This window comes from Cheilinus undulatus, linkage group 2 (assembly GCF_018320785.1).
Source record: "Cheilinus undulatus linkage group 2, ASM1832078v1, whole genome shotgun sequence".
In the NCBI taxonomy this organism is placed as follows: domain Eukaryota; kingdom Metazoa; phylum Chordata; class Actinopteri; order Labriformes; family Labridae; genus Cheilinus; species Cheilinus undulatus.
In genome coordinates, this window is record NC_054866.1 from 23,067,181 (window position 1) to 23,085,269 (window position 18,089).

An 18,089-nucleotide genomic window follows, 5' to 3' on the forward strand; every position below is an offset into this window, starting at 1 on the left:
TGTGATTATTATGATCTGTTTGAATCAGGAAAAAAATGTCTGCTCCATCTCTGGATTCATCACTAGCCTCCATTGGCATCTCAAATGACATAAGATTAATTCATGGCAAAAATAGGCCTGCTGCTTTACAAAGTGAACAAATCAACACTGAAGGCAGAAGAAAGTAACCTTATAAAGCAGATGGATATGCCTGTTTCCTCAAATCCATCTGGCGTGTCAGGTTAAGAAGAAAGCTGTAGTTAAAAACGTTCCTAATGAGACCTTTTGTTATGAGACCTCACCAAGCATCGCCAGTCAGAGCCATTAACCAGATATGAAACCAATTTAAGTACGACTTAGCATTCTCATAAACAACAGAGAGGTTTGAACTGCTTTTATTTCACTGTGACACCAAATTGGCAATAGTTTACATTATGCACAGAAGTAAAATGAACTGAGAAAGCAACAGTGCCTATGAAAAGTATTCACCCCCTTGGAAGTTTTACCTTTTAATTGATTTTCTAAATCAATCATGGTCAATATAATTTGGCCTGAATTTTGACCTGAAAAATACCCCCAAAAATCCACTTTAATGTCAAAGTAACAGATTTCTACAGTGACATCAAATTAACAAAAATGTAAAAGGTAAAATAAGTGACTTCATAAATATTCAAGCTCTGACAGGTTTCAGTGTAATCAATTGTGAACAGCCCTTTTTAAGAACAGGAACAACTTCTCCATTGGATCGGATTGGTCTGGGCTTTGACTGGGCCACTCCAGAATATTTACCTTGTTGTCTTGAAACCATTTCTGTGTAGCTTTCGCTGTATGCCTTTGACCGTTGCTGCTGAAAAATAAATCCTACACCAAGCCGTAGTTCTCTTTCAGACTGAATAAGGTTGTCCTCCAGGATTTTCCTATATTTTGCTGCATTTATTTTATGCTCTTCTTTTACAAGCCTTCCAGGGCTGACCAGCTGCAAAGAAGCAGCCCTACAGCATGATGCTACCACCACCTGCTTCACATTGTGAATGGTGTGTTTGCGGTGATGTGCAGCGTTTGGTGCACCAAACCTTGTGCCTTGTCTAATGGCCAAAAGCACCATTATGGTATCATCAGACCGAAGAACTTTCTTTCATTTGATCATGGAGTCTCCTGGATGCCTTTTGACAAACTATGATCAAAATTAAAAACAAGTTGTTTTTTTCAACAATATCTTTTTCTTTACCACACTCCCATAAAGCTTTGACTGATGAAGAACCCGGGCAAAGTTATATGCAGAGCTGCTGAAGCTTGTAACTCCTTCAGAATTGTCAGGTGTTTTGGTGGCTTCTCTCACTCGTCTCCTTCCTGCAAGGATGGCCTGGCCTTGACAGATTTACACATATGCCATAATACCTCCATTTCCTGGTGATATATTTAAATAAACTCTGGGGATGTTAAGCGCCATGGATTTTTTTTAATCTATCCCCTGACTTGTACTTTTCTATAACCTTTTCTTGTGTTGCTTGGAGTGTTCTTTTGTCTTCATGATGTAATGGCAACCAAGAATACTGATTAACCAGTGACTGGACCTTCCAGACACAGGGGTCTTTATACTACAGTTACTTAAGACACATTCACCGCACTCAGGTGATCCCCATTTCACTTCCTGCGAGACTACTAGCACTGATTGGCTGGATTTCTGTTAAATTATGGTCAGTTACTTTGGAGGGGGTGAATATTTATGTAATCACTTTTTTATATTACATATTATTTAGATCACTTTACTTTGTAGAAATCTCTTTTCAATTTGAAAATAATGAGGATTTTTTTGTCTTTTTTTTTTTTGTCGAAAAAGCCAAATTATAATTCCCATGATTGATTTATAAAATCAGTAAAATGGTTTCATATGAGGGCTGCACAGCGGTGCAAGGGTTAGTGCTGTTGCCGCACAGCAAGAAGGTCCCTGGTTCTCTTCTGGTCAGGGCCTTTCTGTGCAGAGTTTGCATGTCCTCCCTGTGCATGCGTGGGTTCTCTTTGGGTACTCCTGCTTCCTCCCACCACCAATGACATGCTCATTAGGTTAACTGGTGACTATAAACTGGCCATAGGTGAGTGTGAGTGTGCCTGGTTGTCTGTTTCTATATGTCAGCCCTGCAATTGACTGGCGACCAGTCCAGGGTGTAACCCGCCCAATGACAGCTGGGATAGGCTCCAGCCCCGCTCCGACCCCCAATGGGAAAAGTGGTATAGAAAATGGATGGATGGGTTTCATATAAAGCATGTCCCAAATAAAGGCAGGGTAATTTCTTAGACAGAAAGACTGGAAAGTGTTGTGTAAAAATAAGATTTTCAGTCACTGTTGTCTGATTATTGGCCAGTTTAAACATATACATGTACTCATAGCCAATATGTAGCTCCTCAACTAATCAGAAATGAACAAGTCCCACCCCTTAAAATCCCTGAAAATACAGTCACTCCGCAGACAACCATTATGGGGTTTATTAAAGAAAAAAATGCCTTACACCAAGGATATCCTGAACTGAAACACAGAGACTTCAGAGCATCAGGTATTTTTAACCCTGATGATAAGTACTATTTTTCTCTGAAGGTGAAGTGATCTGTGATTGGCCCTGACTGTGTGTCTCTTTGGTCATCAGGGTAAGCGATGGGTGATTGGTCCATTCTTGGTCGCTTCCTGTCTGAGGTCCAGAACCACTCCACAGTGATCGGGAAGATCTGGCTCACCATGCTGCTTATCTTCCGTATCCTACTGGTGGCACTGGTGGGTGATGCCGTGTACAGCGACGAGCAGTCCAAGTTTACTTGTAACACCCAGCAGCCTGGCTGTAACAATGTGTGCTATGACACCTTCGCACCAGTGTCTCACCTGAGGTTCTGGGTGTTCCAGATTGTGCTGGTGTCCACACCGTCCATCTTCTACATAGTCTTTGTCCTCCATAAGATTGCCAAAGATGAGAAGCTGGGTGGGCAAAGACCTCAGGTGTTATCTAAGAGATCGTCCAGAAAAAGGCGAGGGGGGCACACAGAGAAGGAGGGGGCAGAGTCTCTGAGGGTGGGTGTGCCTACTTACTGCCCTCAGTACAAGGAGGAGTGGGAAGCCCATCGCAGAGATGGGGAGGAGGAGAGTTACTTGGGGGAGGATTTTGGTGAGGTGGGGGAGGACCCAACTCGACAGTCCAATCAGATCCTGCTCATCTACATCCTGCATGTGCTGCTGCGCTCCATCATGGAGATCACCTTCCTGATTGGTCAGTACTTCCTGTTTGGGTTTGAGGTGCCTCACCTGTATAGGTGTGAGACGTACCCCTGCCCCACACGGACAGACTGTTTTGTGTCCAGGGCCACAGAGAAGACCATCTTCCTAAACTTTATGTTCAGCATCAGCCTGGGCTGCTTCGTGCTTAACATGGCCGAGTTGCACTACCTGGGCTGGGTCTACATCTTCAGGATCCTGTGCTCAGCCTGCTCCACCTGCTGCAGTCAGGACAGAGACACCATCCACCTGTACGCACACCACAACCCCCTCCTTCTGCAGCTACGACATTCCCTGAAGGGACAGCTTGTCCTGCAGACTCCTGCCGCCATGGTCCCCGAGAAGACCGGCGGCCTTCTTGCACATGGCCCCGCCATCTCTTTTGAGACCGACTCGACCGTTGAATGCACGTCCAAGAGGAGTCCGGAGAACAGAGACAAGGTCAAGGTGAAGCTGGCCAACATGGCCCGCATGGGGCGGACCAAGAAATCCTGGCTTTGAGAGGGACAACACTCAGTGTCTGAGAGGAGGAAGGACGTAGAGATTCACCTGAACCTTTTTCATACTGATACAATGACAACTTAATGACTTCTGAGAGACACAGAGAGGATTGTAACACTACACATGGACATTACTCACATTAATATGTAAACTGGAACACTCTGCCGCGCTGAGTCGGGGCTGGACTGGGTTGTACAGATGGACCACCTGAAAATGTTAAGCTATGGAACTGCTAAAACATATCAGAGAATCTGTTTCTTTAGCTGTGTCCCACCTATGCCTGTTCGGTGTGGTTGTATTACAGAACGCACTAAAAGATCAAGACTTATTAAGAACAGGGAAAGCACAAATTGAAGGATGTTTTTCAGACAGTAGATTTTTATATCTTAACACAATCCTGTATGGGACAAAATGTCAGTGTTTACCTATTTGATCTTCATCATTACGCCAGTAACAACGTATACTATACTTACCTAACTTTAGTGTAATTCCTTCTTCCATTCAACCTCGACCGCTCTCTCTTCTGTAAAACCAAGTTAATTTGGTGCCTAAATTTAAAGGTCACATATTTTACCCCTTTAAGACAAGTTTGTATTGGTCTCAGAGGTCCCCCAAACATGCCTATGAATTTGGTTGCTGAAAAAACACTCCAGTATAGGATTTTTGCATGTCTAAAATTGTGTAAAATTGGGGAATTGTGGACAGGCCAGGGGCAAATATTTTTGCTAGAAAAGCCTGAAAAATTGCATTTTGCATAATATGTGACCTTTAATCTAAAAGAACTGTATCACAACCATAGACACTTTTCTTCTTCAGTTTGTACTTTCCACTGGCATTGGTTTCCTTGGTTGATTTACCTCATAGTTATACTCTGAGTTGTATGGTCAGCCCTAATGTGATGATAATTTTATGAGATTCTGTGAGTCCCTGTTGAATATTTCTGTCCCTTTTGTTTGAATAATCAAGTAACACATCATCAATGTCTTCTAGCTGATGTACTTACACAAGTGTCTGATACCTGTCCTGTATGACATGTAAAAGGTGTGTTTGTTCACAACAACATGAGAATAATGCTGATTAATGGAGATACGGATAAGACTATTCAAATGGCAAAATCTGTCTGGGATGATTTTGGTCATTCACTAAACAGCATGAACACAGAGTTACCTTAAGAGCCCTGAAAAAAAGAGAGACGAACGTTATGTTAAGAATTACCATTAAATTACTGTTCTCCATTAGATTCATGTATAGTATAAATGTTAAACACTGCAGTGTTGAACAGTCAGTGCAAATATGCACCTAAAACACTCCAAACCAGTGTATAGAGAATTATGTGAATGAAAGAAATAAGAAACAATGTTCATATTGAAAGAAATAACATTTAAAATGAAAGAAACAGAAAGAAATGAGTGAAATGATATATGTGTATAATGTAAATTGGACACAGCTTTAGATAAATGTCTCTGCTCAGTCTGTTTGATGTTTCTGGTGTTAAAAATCCACTGAACATATTTATGTTCACTGAGTACAACGTGCCAGCCGCTTTTTAAACCATACAGTGAATTTCAAACGTGGAAAATTATTTCAATATTTTTTAAAGGAAAACAACTTTTTAAAATTATTCATGTTCATAGAAGTTATGGCATTTCATTCATTTTTGAGACTCCATTTTTGAACAGTTTTATTCTTTTGTGATGATGGAAACAGTGTGACATTATTTTTGGCACCTTCAGGCCTTAGTTTGCTGTGAACCCTCATGTTGTCAACCTTACATTTTCACACAGATGAGTTCCCTCTTAGAGCTGACTTTGTAGATGTTATTACTTTCTTTTAATTATCAAGTATTACGGCTCCTGCCTGTGTTGTTATTTTGCAGTTAACTGTTACTCCACTGTTAATAAAACATGTTCACATCCACCTCTTACATCAGCACTCATGTTCTGTGTCTACCACATGTGGCAATACACAGTATACAATGTAGAAACAGCAGCTGTTGGTCCAATGATCCTATAAAAAAATATCCTCTTCATAAATGTGATTACATGATTAAAGACACTGACCTGTCCTCTCAGAGCAGAGAATCTCCTGATTTGTGTGAACGTCAGCTGATATCAAAACAAGAAATAATGATTCCATGGCAGCTTACATATTTGCAGATGCATCTCAGTAAATTAGAATATCATCAGAAACTAGATTTTTTTAATAATCCAACTCATATATTATATAGATTAATTAAACACAGACTGATCTATTTCAAGTGTTTTTCTGTTAATTTGGATGTTTATGGCTCACAGCTAATGGAAATCCAAAATTCAGTATCTCAGAAAATTAGAATATTACTTAAAACCAATTTAAAAAAAGCATTTTAACAGAAATGTTGGACTACTGTAAAGTATTAACTCGTACGGCACTCAATACTTGGCTGGGGCCCCTTTTGCATGAATTACTGCAGTAATGTGGAGCTGCAAAGAGGTGATCAGTCTGTGGCACTGCCGAGGTGTTATAGGTTGCTCTGAAAGCATTGTTGGGTTTGGTGTCTTGCATCTTCCTCCTCACAATAGCTCATAGATTCTCTATGTGGTTTAGGTCAGGCTAGTTTGCTGGTCAATCAAGCTCATGAATACCATTATCCTTAATCCAGGTATTGTTACTTTCGGCAGTGTGGGCAGGTGCTAAGTCCTGCTGGAAAATAAAATCAGAAGTGCTTTAAAATTTTCTGGTAGATGACTGCGCTGACCTTGGACCTGATAAAACACAGTTGACCAACAACAGCAGATGACATGGCTCCCCAAACCATCACTGACCATGGAAACTTTACACTGGACCTCAAGCAGCTTGGATTCTGGGTCCTCCCCTCTCCTCCAGACTCTGGAACCTTGATTTCCAAACTAAATGCAAAATTTGTTTTTATCTGAAAAGAGAACTTTGGACCACTGAGCAACAGTCCAGACATTTTTGCCCCTAGCCTGGGTGGTGTTGTCTCTAGTTCAAAAGTGGCTTGACACAAGGAATGTGATAGTTGTAGTCCATGTCCTGGATATGTCTGTGTATTGTGGCTCTTGAAGCGCTGACTCTAGCTGCAGCCCACTTCATGTGAAGCTCCTCCAAAGTCTTGAATAGGCTTTGTTTCATATCCTCTCAAGGCTGCTGTTTACCCTGTTGCTTGAGCACCATTTTTTAACCCCCCCCCCCCCCCCCCCAACTTTCTATTAATGTATTTGGATACTAAACTCTCTGCAGTCTTCCCCATGATTGTGTAGCCTGATCCAGACTGAGACCATTTAAAGGCTCAGGGAACTTCTGCAGGTGTTTTAAGTTAATTAGCTGATTAGTGGGACACCATGAGTCTCAAATTTTGAACTTATTCACAATATTCTAATTTTCTGAGATGCTGAATTTTGGGGTTTCATTAGCTGTAAACCATCATCATAAAAAAAAATTTGAAACATATCAGTCTGTGTGTAATCAATCTATAAACTCTACAAGTTTCACTTTTAGAATTATTTAGATAAATCAACATTTTGATGACATTATAACTTATTAAGATGAACCTGCATGTCCTTTCCATGCTCCATCTTCTGACAGTCCTCAGATGTTGTGACATAGTTTGTCCTGCAGGTGGAGCTCTGAGCTCCCAGTAACTCAATGAATTAAGATTTTGGGATGTTTTACACAAATATCCATCATCACTGCTTAGTCATTTTCAAGGTACAGTTTAAAAAGATGGCTTTTTAAGTTCACATGCTCTATGAATCACCATAACAAGAGGGGATGGACGTAAACTCCATTTTCAGAGAGAGGAACTAGAAATATTAATGTGTGCCATTCACAGTAAACATTTAAACTGTGCTTGGTGAGGAGTAGCTGCAAATAATGTGTTAAATGTAGTTTAATCACATGCTCATTAATCAGACCGATTAGAAGTGAAACTGCACATTGTCTCCCTAAAGGTCATTAAAATCATCTTTGAATTTAAAACTCTGTGCTGACTGTGTTTGTGACCACCACCACCACCACCACCACCTCCTAAAGGAACAATTGCAACCCTTTTTTTAATATTCAATCATAACCAGCTGTTTTCGGTAAAAAACAGCAGTTTGAATTTGAGATGGAAAAAACATTACAAAATTAAGCACATCATAGACCTTTTGTTACATTTTTATCTATGAACACATTGGTGACTGACCCACCAGATGAGAACCAAGGATTTAGAGCAGTGACCATCAACTGGCGGCCTGAGGGCCATATCAGGCCCCCCAAAGCTTCACATCTAGCCTCAAAAAATTATTACATTCAGAAAATGTGAGGAAAAAAGATGCTGTTTTTTTGTACGGTATATTATGGAGGGTGGACACTGAAACAGTGTAATCAGGAATGGCTTCACGTTTGAGCTGATGCATGATAAACACAGTCCAGTCCTGATTAAATATGCAGTTCTGTGTTGGCGTTCTTCTCCAGGCTTTCTTAGAGTCCATTTTTCCCTGCATGAGAATTAAAACAAAGGACCTGTTTACTGCCCATTTTTCCACCAATGTATATGCACCATTTTAGAGTCAGTGATGGAGAACATGACAGACACAGAAATATGGAGCTAAAAAAATCTTACCCTCTTGCTGCATTGTAAGTGGTAGTGGCTGTAATTACTTACATTAATTACAGATAGTAACAGAATAATGTTACTGTTTGTTTTTTTATAAACACGCTCATATTCAGGGATAATTATTATCAGAGATTGTTTATTTATAAAAAACAGATTTTAATTTTCTCCTGTGAATCTGCTCCTATAGTAAACCTGAAATAACAGATAAACCTTCACTTCAGAGCATTAAATAGATTTCATCTGCATCTTCCTCCTTATATTATAACCTTGATGGAAAAAAAAACAACAACAAGCACTGAGTACAGCAATGCACTGTGGGAGCTGACATGAAGCTGCATGTTTACAGTCTTAGTTCGTCATCTCAGCTGACACTCTGACATTCATGTCTCGACTCGCACGTTTTGATAAAATGCATGACCCGAACAGCTGATCACACAACATCTAAGGTGCGTGTTTGTCTGTGTGTCGTGTTGTCTCCTCGCCGTCAGAAGCCGTCTGCTGCTCAGCCAACATCTCTGTCAGCTTCAAGTCCAGGACCGGGTCTCTTGACTCTGCTGGCATCTGCTGGACAGGAGAACTGTCAGTGTGGCTCCAATAGCTCACGTCAGGTTTTTGATGCTTGAATACATTTCATCTTAACATTTCAACAGCAGATTAACATACAATGTCAGGATTTTTTTAATTCTGTTTTGAAGGTTATGTTGTAGTTTCATAAAAATAATGGCTGCAGCCGACAACTATTTTGACTGCGTTAGTTATTTCCTCTAAAAAGTTAAGTCGATAAATTGCCAGAAAATTGTTTTAAAAAAGCGTGAAATAGTGTTTTAATAAGTCTTTTTAATCCTGAAAAACAAAGATGTTCAGTTTAGGGTCTACTGAAACATCAAAAATAAAGGTCAGCTGTTACCCTGTTCAGCAGCCTGCTTTTTGTTACTCCGTTAATAGAACATGAAAGGTAGATAACACTGAACTCTAACAGCACAGGTACGAAACCAGCAGTTAAACATTCGAATACATTGCTTTTTTTATTAGCTCAAATTTTTTGCTTTACTCACAGAAGGATCTCCTCTGCGTCTGAGCAGCACACCATCAGCAAGTAACGCTTTCCCCGTCTCCTCAAACAGAGCCGACTCCTCAAACTCACCACGACTCTGCAACTCTGTGTACTTATCTACAAACCTGCAGGACCACAGAAAAGTTTTTTACAATGTTCAATTATTTTTTTCTTTTTCATACCATATAATAAATGTGTTATCATTTTTAATGATTAAAAGTATCAAAAAGAACCAAAATTTTAATAAACTACAGATATTCAGTTAGATTTCTATTTAACTAAGAGAAAAAAACCCTTGAAACTTATTCCCTTATAAAACTGTAAATAAGAAGCCTTTCCTCTCTTTATAAGTAAAGTATTTCAATGGCTGGTATTCAAGGGATCCAAGATTTGGTGCAGATTTATTTCAAAGTGGTTACTTTTATGTCATTCAATCAACAGACTAAAAACAAAATTTCCCCCAATGTTAATTTAAAAGCTTTAAATAACAGGCAATTATCTTCACTTTTGTTTGATAAATTCCATTCTTTAAAATGTGTTCAAGTTGTTAGAATTAGGGAATTATGGGAAATAGACTTGAAGATTAATTTAATGTTGAGTGATAGTCAGCTACAGATAAAAAAATACTGAAAAGTAATAGACTCAAAAAGAATACTACAGAGTGCAGTAAACACCTTCAGTTTCTAAACTACATTAATCCACAGAGCTCCCCTCTGTGTGAAGAGTAAAAAGGAGCAGGAAACGACTATCGCTCAAAAAAGCAGTGTCTGTTACAATCCAAGTATTGGGAAACTGTTGCCAGAGAGCCTAGCTCAATTTTTCACAAAACAGTCAAACTAGAGACAGCACTGTTTCTTCTGAATTTGACCCACTGTATAGAACAGCTCTCTTGATCAACAGGTCAGTCTATATTTGTGAGTAAACCTCTGCTGGTATTCTGTTCAGTTTACTGCAGGCTAAAACCTCCCTCAGGGAAACATGCAAGGCTCTTCGTAAGGAACACCTCAGTGCTAAATTGAATGGCACTGACAACCTCAAATACAGTACTTGACAACTGTTTTTAGATCATCTCCCCAGTAATGTTGGTTGCATACCTCTGACACGTGGAAACAAAGTTTGACCTGGACAGATCAAAAGGTCGACCTGGTGTGTACGTCTCATAGAACTTTCTGCAAGCAGAAAAACAGATCAGTGTGAGAAGTTACTGAAACACAAAAAGTCCTCACAACATTTTAAATACTGACATGAAACTTCTGGATCTAATTCAAAATAGGTATGACAAATGTGAGAAAAACTGTGATATCTCTGTTTTCTGTGATATATTGTATATATAATTGTTGTTGTAGTAAGCTATTGTAGGCCTAAATCTGGACAAGCAGTAATTGGAACTTATAATCAAAAATGTATTATTTGGACTTTGTGTCTGATTACTTTAATCTGTATTGTTTGTGGAATGGAAAGGAACAAATTACCTTTACTCAATGTACTGTAATTAAGTAGCTTTTTTGAGTGCATTTTGAAATCAGTCATTCTACCTCCACTGCATTAAGTTTTAACCAGAGTAACTGTACTTTTACTTAAGTACAGTACTCTTGTACTTTTCCCACCTCTATTGACTACACTGTAGCAGTAAAGAGAATGACTCCACATCACACCCTAAAACAGCTGATGACGACTGGTGCTATTTCGCTCATGTTTCTGGTGGTTTGTTCTTGATCTGACATATTTGCACCACGAGTCAAGTTATCCACCAAGTTGGAGTCCCCAGCTGTGACTTAAGGTGTAATTAAAGGGATGCATAGTGGCAGTTCTTTATCAGTATGTATTGCCTCGCTATGAAGTTGACTGCTTTGTTGTTACCTTACCAAAGATTCTGAAAAATTACTGCAGCCCTGTTCAATTATAAATACCTCTTTCAAATGCGCAGTTTAACTAGTACATGTTGTGTTGACAAATATAGACACTTGTAAAGTGATACATTTACTCTATACTAGTCAAATTACGACTTTCAATTTTGCCATGTATTTGACTTTAATATAGGGGTTTGACTTTACCTACCTGGTTGGATAAATGGATATCTATTCTTGTCGTTCTTGCCAATAAGGAAAGATCAGATTTTACTGTACAAATTCTCACTAGATATACAGTACTCAGTATTTGAGTAAACTTTAAATTAGATACTTTTACTTGAGTAGATTTATAGACCAGTACTTTTACTTAAGTAAATTTTAGCCCGAGTAACTGTACTTTTGCTTGAGTACAATAGTTGTGTACTTTTTCCATCTCTGATAATTTGAGACAAAAATGTGATGTGCAATGACACTGTTCACGTTAAAATATTAAAGTAAGACAAGTAAAAAAAGAAAAAGAAAAAAGAAAATGAATCAATATAAGCCATAGCTATGTGTTAAATCAGTGTTACTCAACCCTGCTCAACCAAAGAGCCAAGTTGTTAAAAAAAACCTTTGCAAGAGCCACAATCTAAGAAGTGAAAATTGGTGAAAGTGGCAATACAAATATTTTAAAGCTGGCAAAATAGGTGAAAATGACGCAAAAAAGTGTCCAAAAATGGGTGAACAATGGTAGGATAGGCAGAAAATGGCAAAAACTGGGTGAAAGTGACAAAAACTGTGAAGAAAAAGTGGCAGAAATGGGTGAGACATATAATGGTTAAAAAAAAAAAGCTGCAAAAACGTGTCAAAAATTAATTAATGAGTGAAAAGTGACTTAAGTTGGCAAAAAGGTGTGGAAAAATAAGTAAAAAAAATAACTAAAATGGGAAAAAAGGTGGGGGAAAATGAGTGAAAAATAACTAAAATGGGAAAAGCAACAAAAAGGTGGGGAAAAAATGAGTGAAAAATAACTAAAATGGGCAAAAATGGGGGAAAATGGAAAAAGTGGCATGTAATGGCAAGAGGCCTCTTAAATGGGCAAAGTTATAATTGTCAGAATTTGACAATTAAAGCCTGGTGTTAAGTGTGGGAAACAAATTGCACTGGATAATTCTGAGGTCAAAGTTTCCCTTTGTTATGTTTTTTTCTGGGGAATAACATTTCAAATTTAGACACAAAAGAGCCACAAATCCAGAGCCACATGTGGCTCTTTTGTGAGCCACACGTTGAGTATCACTGTGTTAAATGTTTCTGTGGAATCCATAATAAATCCAAAAAGCTTTTCTGGCCACTAAATAGGCACAAACTATTCTGAAGGTAGTTGATAGCTATCTTCAGTTTCACCTGACTGATCAGTGAAAGGCCCATCTTCATCAGCCCATTCTGAACTGATCTGAGACTCATACACAAGCTGCAGGTTTACAGAGACACAAATACACACTTCACAAGCTAACATGTGGGCAGTGTGGATGTGAGATGTCCATAAGCTGAGCTGAGAAAGCTCTGATGAACAGGAGGAAAATCCTAATCGTTTCTTGTCACTTGTTTCTCTTACCTAAAAGACAGTTGCTCTTCTGTTTTCCTAACATGCTTTCCATTCATGTACAACCTTTCCACTAGAATAATAAAACCTCAGTGTGTCAGCACATTATCAAAAAGTCTAACCTACAGTGAGAAGAATAACTCTGTGGGACATATTAGAGTTCACCTTTAACACTGTACTGATAATTTCATTATTTAAAATATGATGAGAATAAAAATAACATTTTACATTTTTATGAGGGTCCACATATGTGTTGCATTGTTTTATGGTCCTGCTGCTATCTAGACAGTTTGTAGGTTCTTAACTTAAAAAAAACTCTGAAAAAATATCAGTATCCATTATCCTGGACATGGCTATAAAGTATTAAACTGTATGTGTATAGGTATTAGTATTAAACTGCAGTGTTTTATTATAAACTTAGAGGTATATTTCTTTAAAAGTTGAAAAAGGAATGTTTTTGCTGCCAAGTAATTTTTTTTGAATGAGGGAAACTAGAATCACCAAAATCAGAATGGGCAGATCAGATCCTGAAAAAAATCTGAAATGGCAATCCAAAAGAAACTGTAGTGGGCGTGTCAGCAGAATCGTTTTCTCAGAAAAACTGCAAAAACCTTTGACAATTCTAGAAAAATTGTGAAGTGTTAATGCTTCCAATAAAACATCACATATCAAACAGTATGAAACATTGGATGTGAATAATCATACAATACAGGAAATGAATCGTAAATCTTTGCACCAGAAAAATTAACATTAGTTGTTCTCACGCTCTGACTGCATCCTCTCTGTAGAAGATCTCTGGAACAGTTTCTTCTTTCTTGACAGGGGAACGTCTCCATGGTTTCACATACAGTGGGTCCCTCTTTGGAGGAAATGCTTCATAAACTTCAAACCATATCGGTTTCTCTGACTGCTTTATGACCCCAGAGTGCATTAGATCCCGTACCCTGAAAACCAAACAAACCACAAGAAAAGAGTTTGATTGATGTTATGTAGAGTCAGAGCCATACAGATATTGTAAAAATTGTCAAAGTTTTACAAATATTAACTGTTATATTAAGTCAAGTTTTACAGCTATTATTTTAAAAAGTCAAGAGTTTTACAGATATTTTCTACTCTAAAACAGAAATCTTAACTAATACAAGCAACTAAGTAAAAGTCAGCACTCATAACGTTTACCTTAAAGTGCAGATTTCTTAACAGAGAGCTGTGAACTATAGCGATTCTGATACAAGTTGCTTTGATATTTTTCATATCATGGCTCCTCAGAGCTTGTAACTTTTTTTTCAGTTTGATGAGTCAAGGACTTTAGTTTTTATCATTAATTCTACAACACAGAAAAACACAAAGTAAATTAGAGGTCCAGGCCTACATCAAAATCAACCCTCTGGGATCCTTGTGCACATTTTACGTGTTTCATTTTTCATTTTTTGATAATTTTTGCTGAGTTTATGCATATGGCAGGAAATTCGGTAAGGTTGTGTCTTTTTGTTTGATCTTGTTATTTCCAGCTCAGCTCCTACACTATGTGTAAAATACACCGTGTACAAGCAATTGATACACTTAGGACCTTCAGTGCGTAATATGTGCCCCTCATATTGTTGCTATTAAAAATACTATACATTATATTTCATTCTGCTTTCATGGAGCTCAGTTTTTTCAACTACATCTGACCTCAATATTAATATCAAATAATTTGAATATTTAATGATTTTAACCCTTTAAATGCCAGATTTTTGTCATAATGGCACCATGTTGTCAGATGGAAAAAAACATAAAATATAACGTATTTTCAATATACTGCACCTGTGGAACTGATCATTTCTTACCTGGCAATAAGGCAAGATGTTCCCAAGATGATCCCAAGATGAAGTCCCACTTTGGATATTGTGATGGAGTCTGATGTCAGCTAGCAAGAGGAATCAGACTTGGAGGACACAGATACTGCATAAGAGAAAGAGGATATATACCTGCGTCTGAATGCCCTTCTGAGAGCTCAGATGTGTCCTCTGACAGTGGGGAAGGTGAGACAGCAGAGGCCACAATATGGACTTCCAGAGGCGGGGAAATTGAGTGGGCCCTCACCAACACCTACACCCAGCCATATACTCCTGCACCAACTGGAATGGTACAGGGATGCACCCGTTACACCATCGCCAGAATCAACAGCAAGGTTGACAGCTTTGATCAGTGCATCACCGATGACATGGTGAATCTGAATAAAGCACACACTAACCTGCAGTAGAGCCGTAACATCCCAGACTGGAGCGATATTGATGCCACTGACCTGCATGCATACTTTGGACCGCTTTTCAACAATGCAGATGTCCCTGCCTGGGTTTTAGAGAAGCAGGAGGCGTGCGGTCCACATCTTCCAGATGTCCCAGAACGCAGCGAACATGTCATCCCTCAACCCGCTGTTGAAACAGTCCGTCATCAAATGCAGGTTAGTGTGTGCTTTATTCAGATTTACCATGTCATCTGTGATGTACAGATTGAAGCTGTCAACCTGGCTGTTGATTCTGGGGATGGCGTATGAGTGGGCCCCTGTACCATTCCAGTGGCTGCAGGGGTATATGGCTGGGTAAATGGCTCGCTGTCATCAGACTCCATCACAACATCTAAAACTGCACTTCATCTTGGGAACATCTCGCCATATTGCCAGGTAAAAAATGAGCAGTCCCACAGGTTGCCTTCTTACAAGCTTCAGCTGCAGGCGCAGCTCGGTAAACAACTCACCAAAAAGCTCCAGTTTGTTATTGTTTCTGTTTCCGCTGCATCTTTGATGTGATTGAAGTTGCCCTATATTTTGATTTACCTGAAGTGGTATGCTTGTGTGGGTGGACTTGTGTGTGTGGGTGTGTGTGTGTGTGTGTGTGTGTGTGTGTGTGCATGACATTGTGACATTAAGAGCAAAGGTCTTCAGGTGCCACTGTTTTTCATTCATTTGCACAAGTCCAAAATTCAAAGATCAATTTCAAAATCAACCTCAAAGTTATAAATGTACACACACACACACCCATCCATGTGTGCCCCCCCCCCCATATTAGCAGAATAAAATATAAATGTATAATTTTTTAATAGCGACAATATGAGAAGCGCGTATTGTGGGCTAAATGTCCCAAGTGGGAGTATTTGTCACTGCATAAAAGATAATAAGGCATGAAAATCAATGTTGCTGATATAACAGCTGTAATAATTCAAAACAAAAAAATTAACTTTGCATGTAGTATACTGAAAATACTTCATATTTACTGGGGTTTTTTTCACCTGAAAACATGGTGCCATCATGACAAAAATCTGGCATTTAAAGGGTCAAATCTTTAAAAAATGCAAGTATATTCTATATCAATATTGAGGTCGGATATAGCTGAAAAAATGAGCTCCATGAAAGCAGAATAAATTATAAACGAATAATGTTTTTTAATAGCAACAATATGAGAAAGACCTGCATATTATGCACTAAAGAGCCAAAGTGTAAGAAATATTTGAAGGGTCCAAGAAGGTTAATTCTAAAAACAGGAGGACGCAGAGTAAACGGAACGCGTACTTTTCATATTGGACTACAGTTTTTGTCGCGTTGCTTTGACGTCATTAAATGGCGCATTTAGCCACGGTCACGCTCTTGAGAAATGTCATTCATGTCGTCTCTTTATCGTTGAACTACCTGCGATTTCAGTCAGTTTTAACAGAGAAATACTGTATTCCATTAACTACCATAACTTTTACGTTCTGACGTAACTGGACGACTGTTAAAAGACGTATACTCCTACGTTAATGCGAAAGCTGATGTTAGCTTGCTGGGGAAAAGCTACCGTTACACACTTCAATCATCGTTTAACTAATTCAACCTTAACTAGTGAGGAAAACATTGTGAGTCTTTCACCGTGATAAAATCTGAACAACACACTGATGAATGATAGCAAAGTTAAATGCCTTGTTATGACGACGTTAATATCTCCTGTTAGCTCCAAAAGCTAACAGTAACAAACACTCTCTTACCTGGTGAACACAGTCCCAAACTTCTCCAATCTGCTGCCCGCCATTACACGTCTCCTGTCGAGTGATGTCGACGTGAAAATGTTTGAAATGTTCGTTCTAAATTATCTTCTTATGTCCATGTGTGTCTGTGCAGTAGCTGGAGTTGTTGTTCCTCTTCGACTAATGAATATCCGGCACACTGAGAGGCGAAAAACATGATGCTGCCCCCTGCAGAAAGGTTTGTCTTCTCGTTCTTCTTCAGAGGTTTATAAGCGCAGCTCTTCTCTTTGTAACCTTTAGCAAAGTCACAGTGGCAAGGAAAACTGCATTCAACAGGCAAAAAGCCTCCAGTAGACTCATGCTGAACGGACAGAGAACTCGAGCAGAGACTTCCTGAGGGTCCCTGGTAATAATAGGATACCATGGGACATTTTCATATAATATAGTGTACATGGTAATGTAATCTTAAATTGTTTTTGATGTGTTAACTTGTGGCATCAGGCTATGTTCCACAGTCTCACTGCATTAAACATACTTCTGTTGAACAATTTCATCTAAAGTGTTCAAATGCTGCTGTGTTCACTTGCAGAAACAACCGGTACATTTTTACAGCCATGGACGAAAATATTGGTACCCCTGGAATTTTTCCAGAAAATACATCATTTCTCCCAGAAATTGTTGCAATCAACAAATGTTTTTGGTATACATGTGTTTATTTCCTTTATGTGCATTGGAACAACACGAAAAATCAGAAGAAAAAAGACAAAATTGACATAATTTTACACAAAACTCAAAAAATAGGCCGGACAAAATTATTGGCACCCTCAACTTAATATTTGGTTGCACACCCTCAGAAAAAATAACTGAAACCAATCGCTTCCTATAAGCATCAACAAGCTTCTTACACCTCTCAGATGGAATTTTGGACCACTCTTCTTTTGCAAACTGCTCCAGGTCTCTCAGATTTGAATGGTGCTTCTTGCAACAGCAGTATTGAGATCTCTTCATAGGTGTTCAATGGGATTTAGATCCAGACTGATTGCTGGACACTTCAGAATTCTCCAGAGCTTTGTCTCCAACCATTTCTTGGTGCTTTTTGAGGTATGATTCGGATCATTGTCCAGCTGGAACTCATGACCTCTGGCGCAGACCCAGCTTTCTGACGCTAGGCCCTACATTGCAGCCCAGAATTTTTTGATAGTCTCCAGATTTCATGATTCCTTGCACACAGACAAGACACCCAGTGCCAGAGGCAACAAAATAACCCCAAAACATCTTTGAGC

General features: G+C 38.9%; 2 protein-coding genes across 2 annotated transcripts; one reads left to right on the plus strand and one right to left on the minus strand.

Moving 5' to 3' along the window:
- Positions 1-2,623: 2,623 nt before the first annotated feature.
- LOC121525248 (gap junction gamma-1 protein) lies at positions 2,624-3,739 on the plus strand. The gene has a single exon (XM_041811133.1). It carries the CDS (start codon positions 2,630-2,632, stop codon positions 3,737-3,739), a length of 1,110 nt encoding a protein of 369 aa, XP_041667067.1. The 5' UTR covers positions 2,624-2,629.
- Positions 3,740-8,455: 4,716 nt separating this feature from the next.
- Positions 8,456-17,013, minus strand: mrps23 (mitochondrial ribosomal protein S23). Its single transcript, XM_041800268.1, has 5 exons — positions 16,828-17,013; positions 13,593-13,772; positions 10,488-10,562; positions 9,395-9,518; positions 8,456-8,900 (listed from the first exon to the last, which is right to left on the minus strand). Exons 1-5 carry the CDS (start codon positions 16,869-16,871, stop codon positions 8,781-8,783), a joined length of 543 nt encoding a protein of 180 aa, XP_041656202.1. The 5' UTR covers positions 16,872-17,013; the 3' UTR covers positions 8,456-8,780.
- Between the last annotated feature and the right edge of the window lie 1,076 nt (positions 17,014-18,089).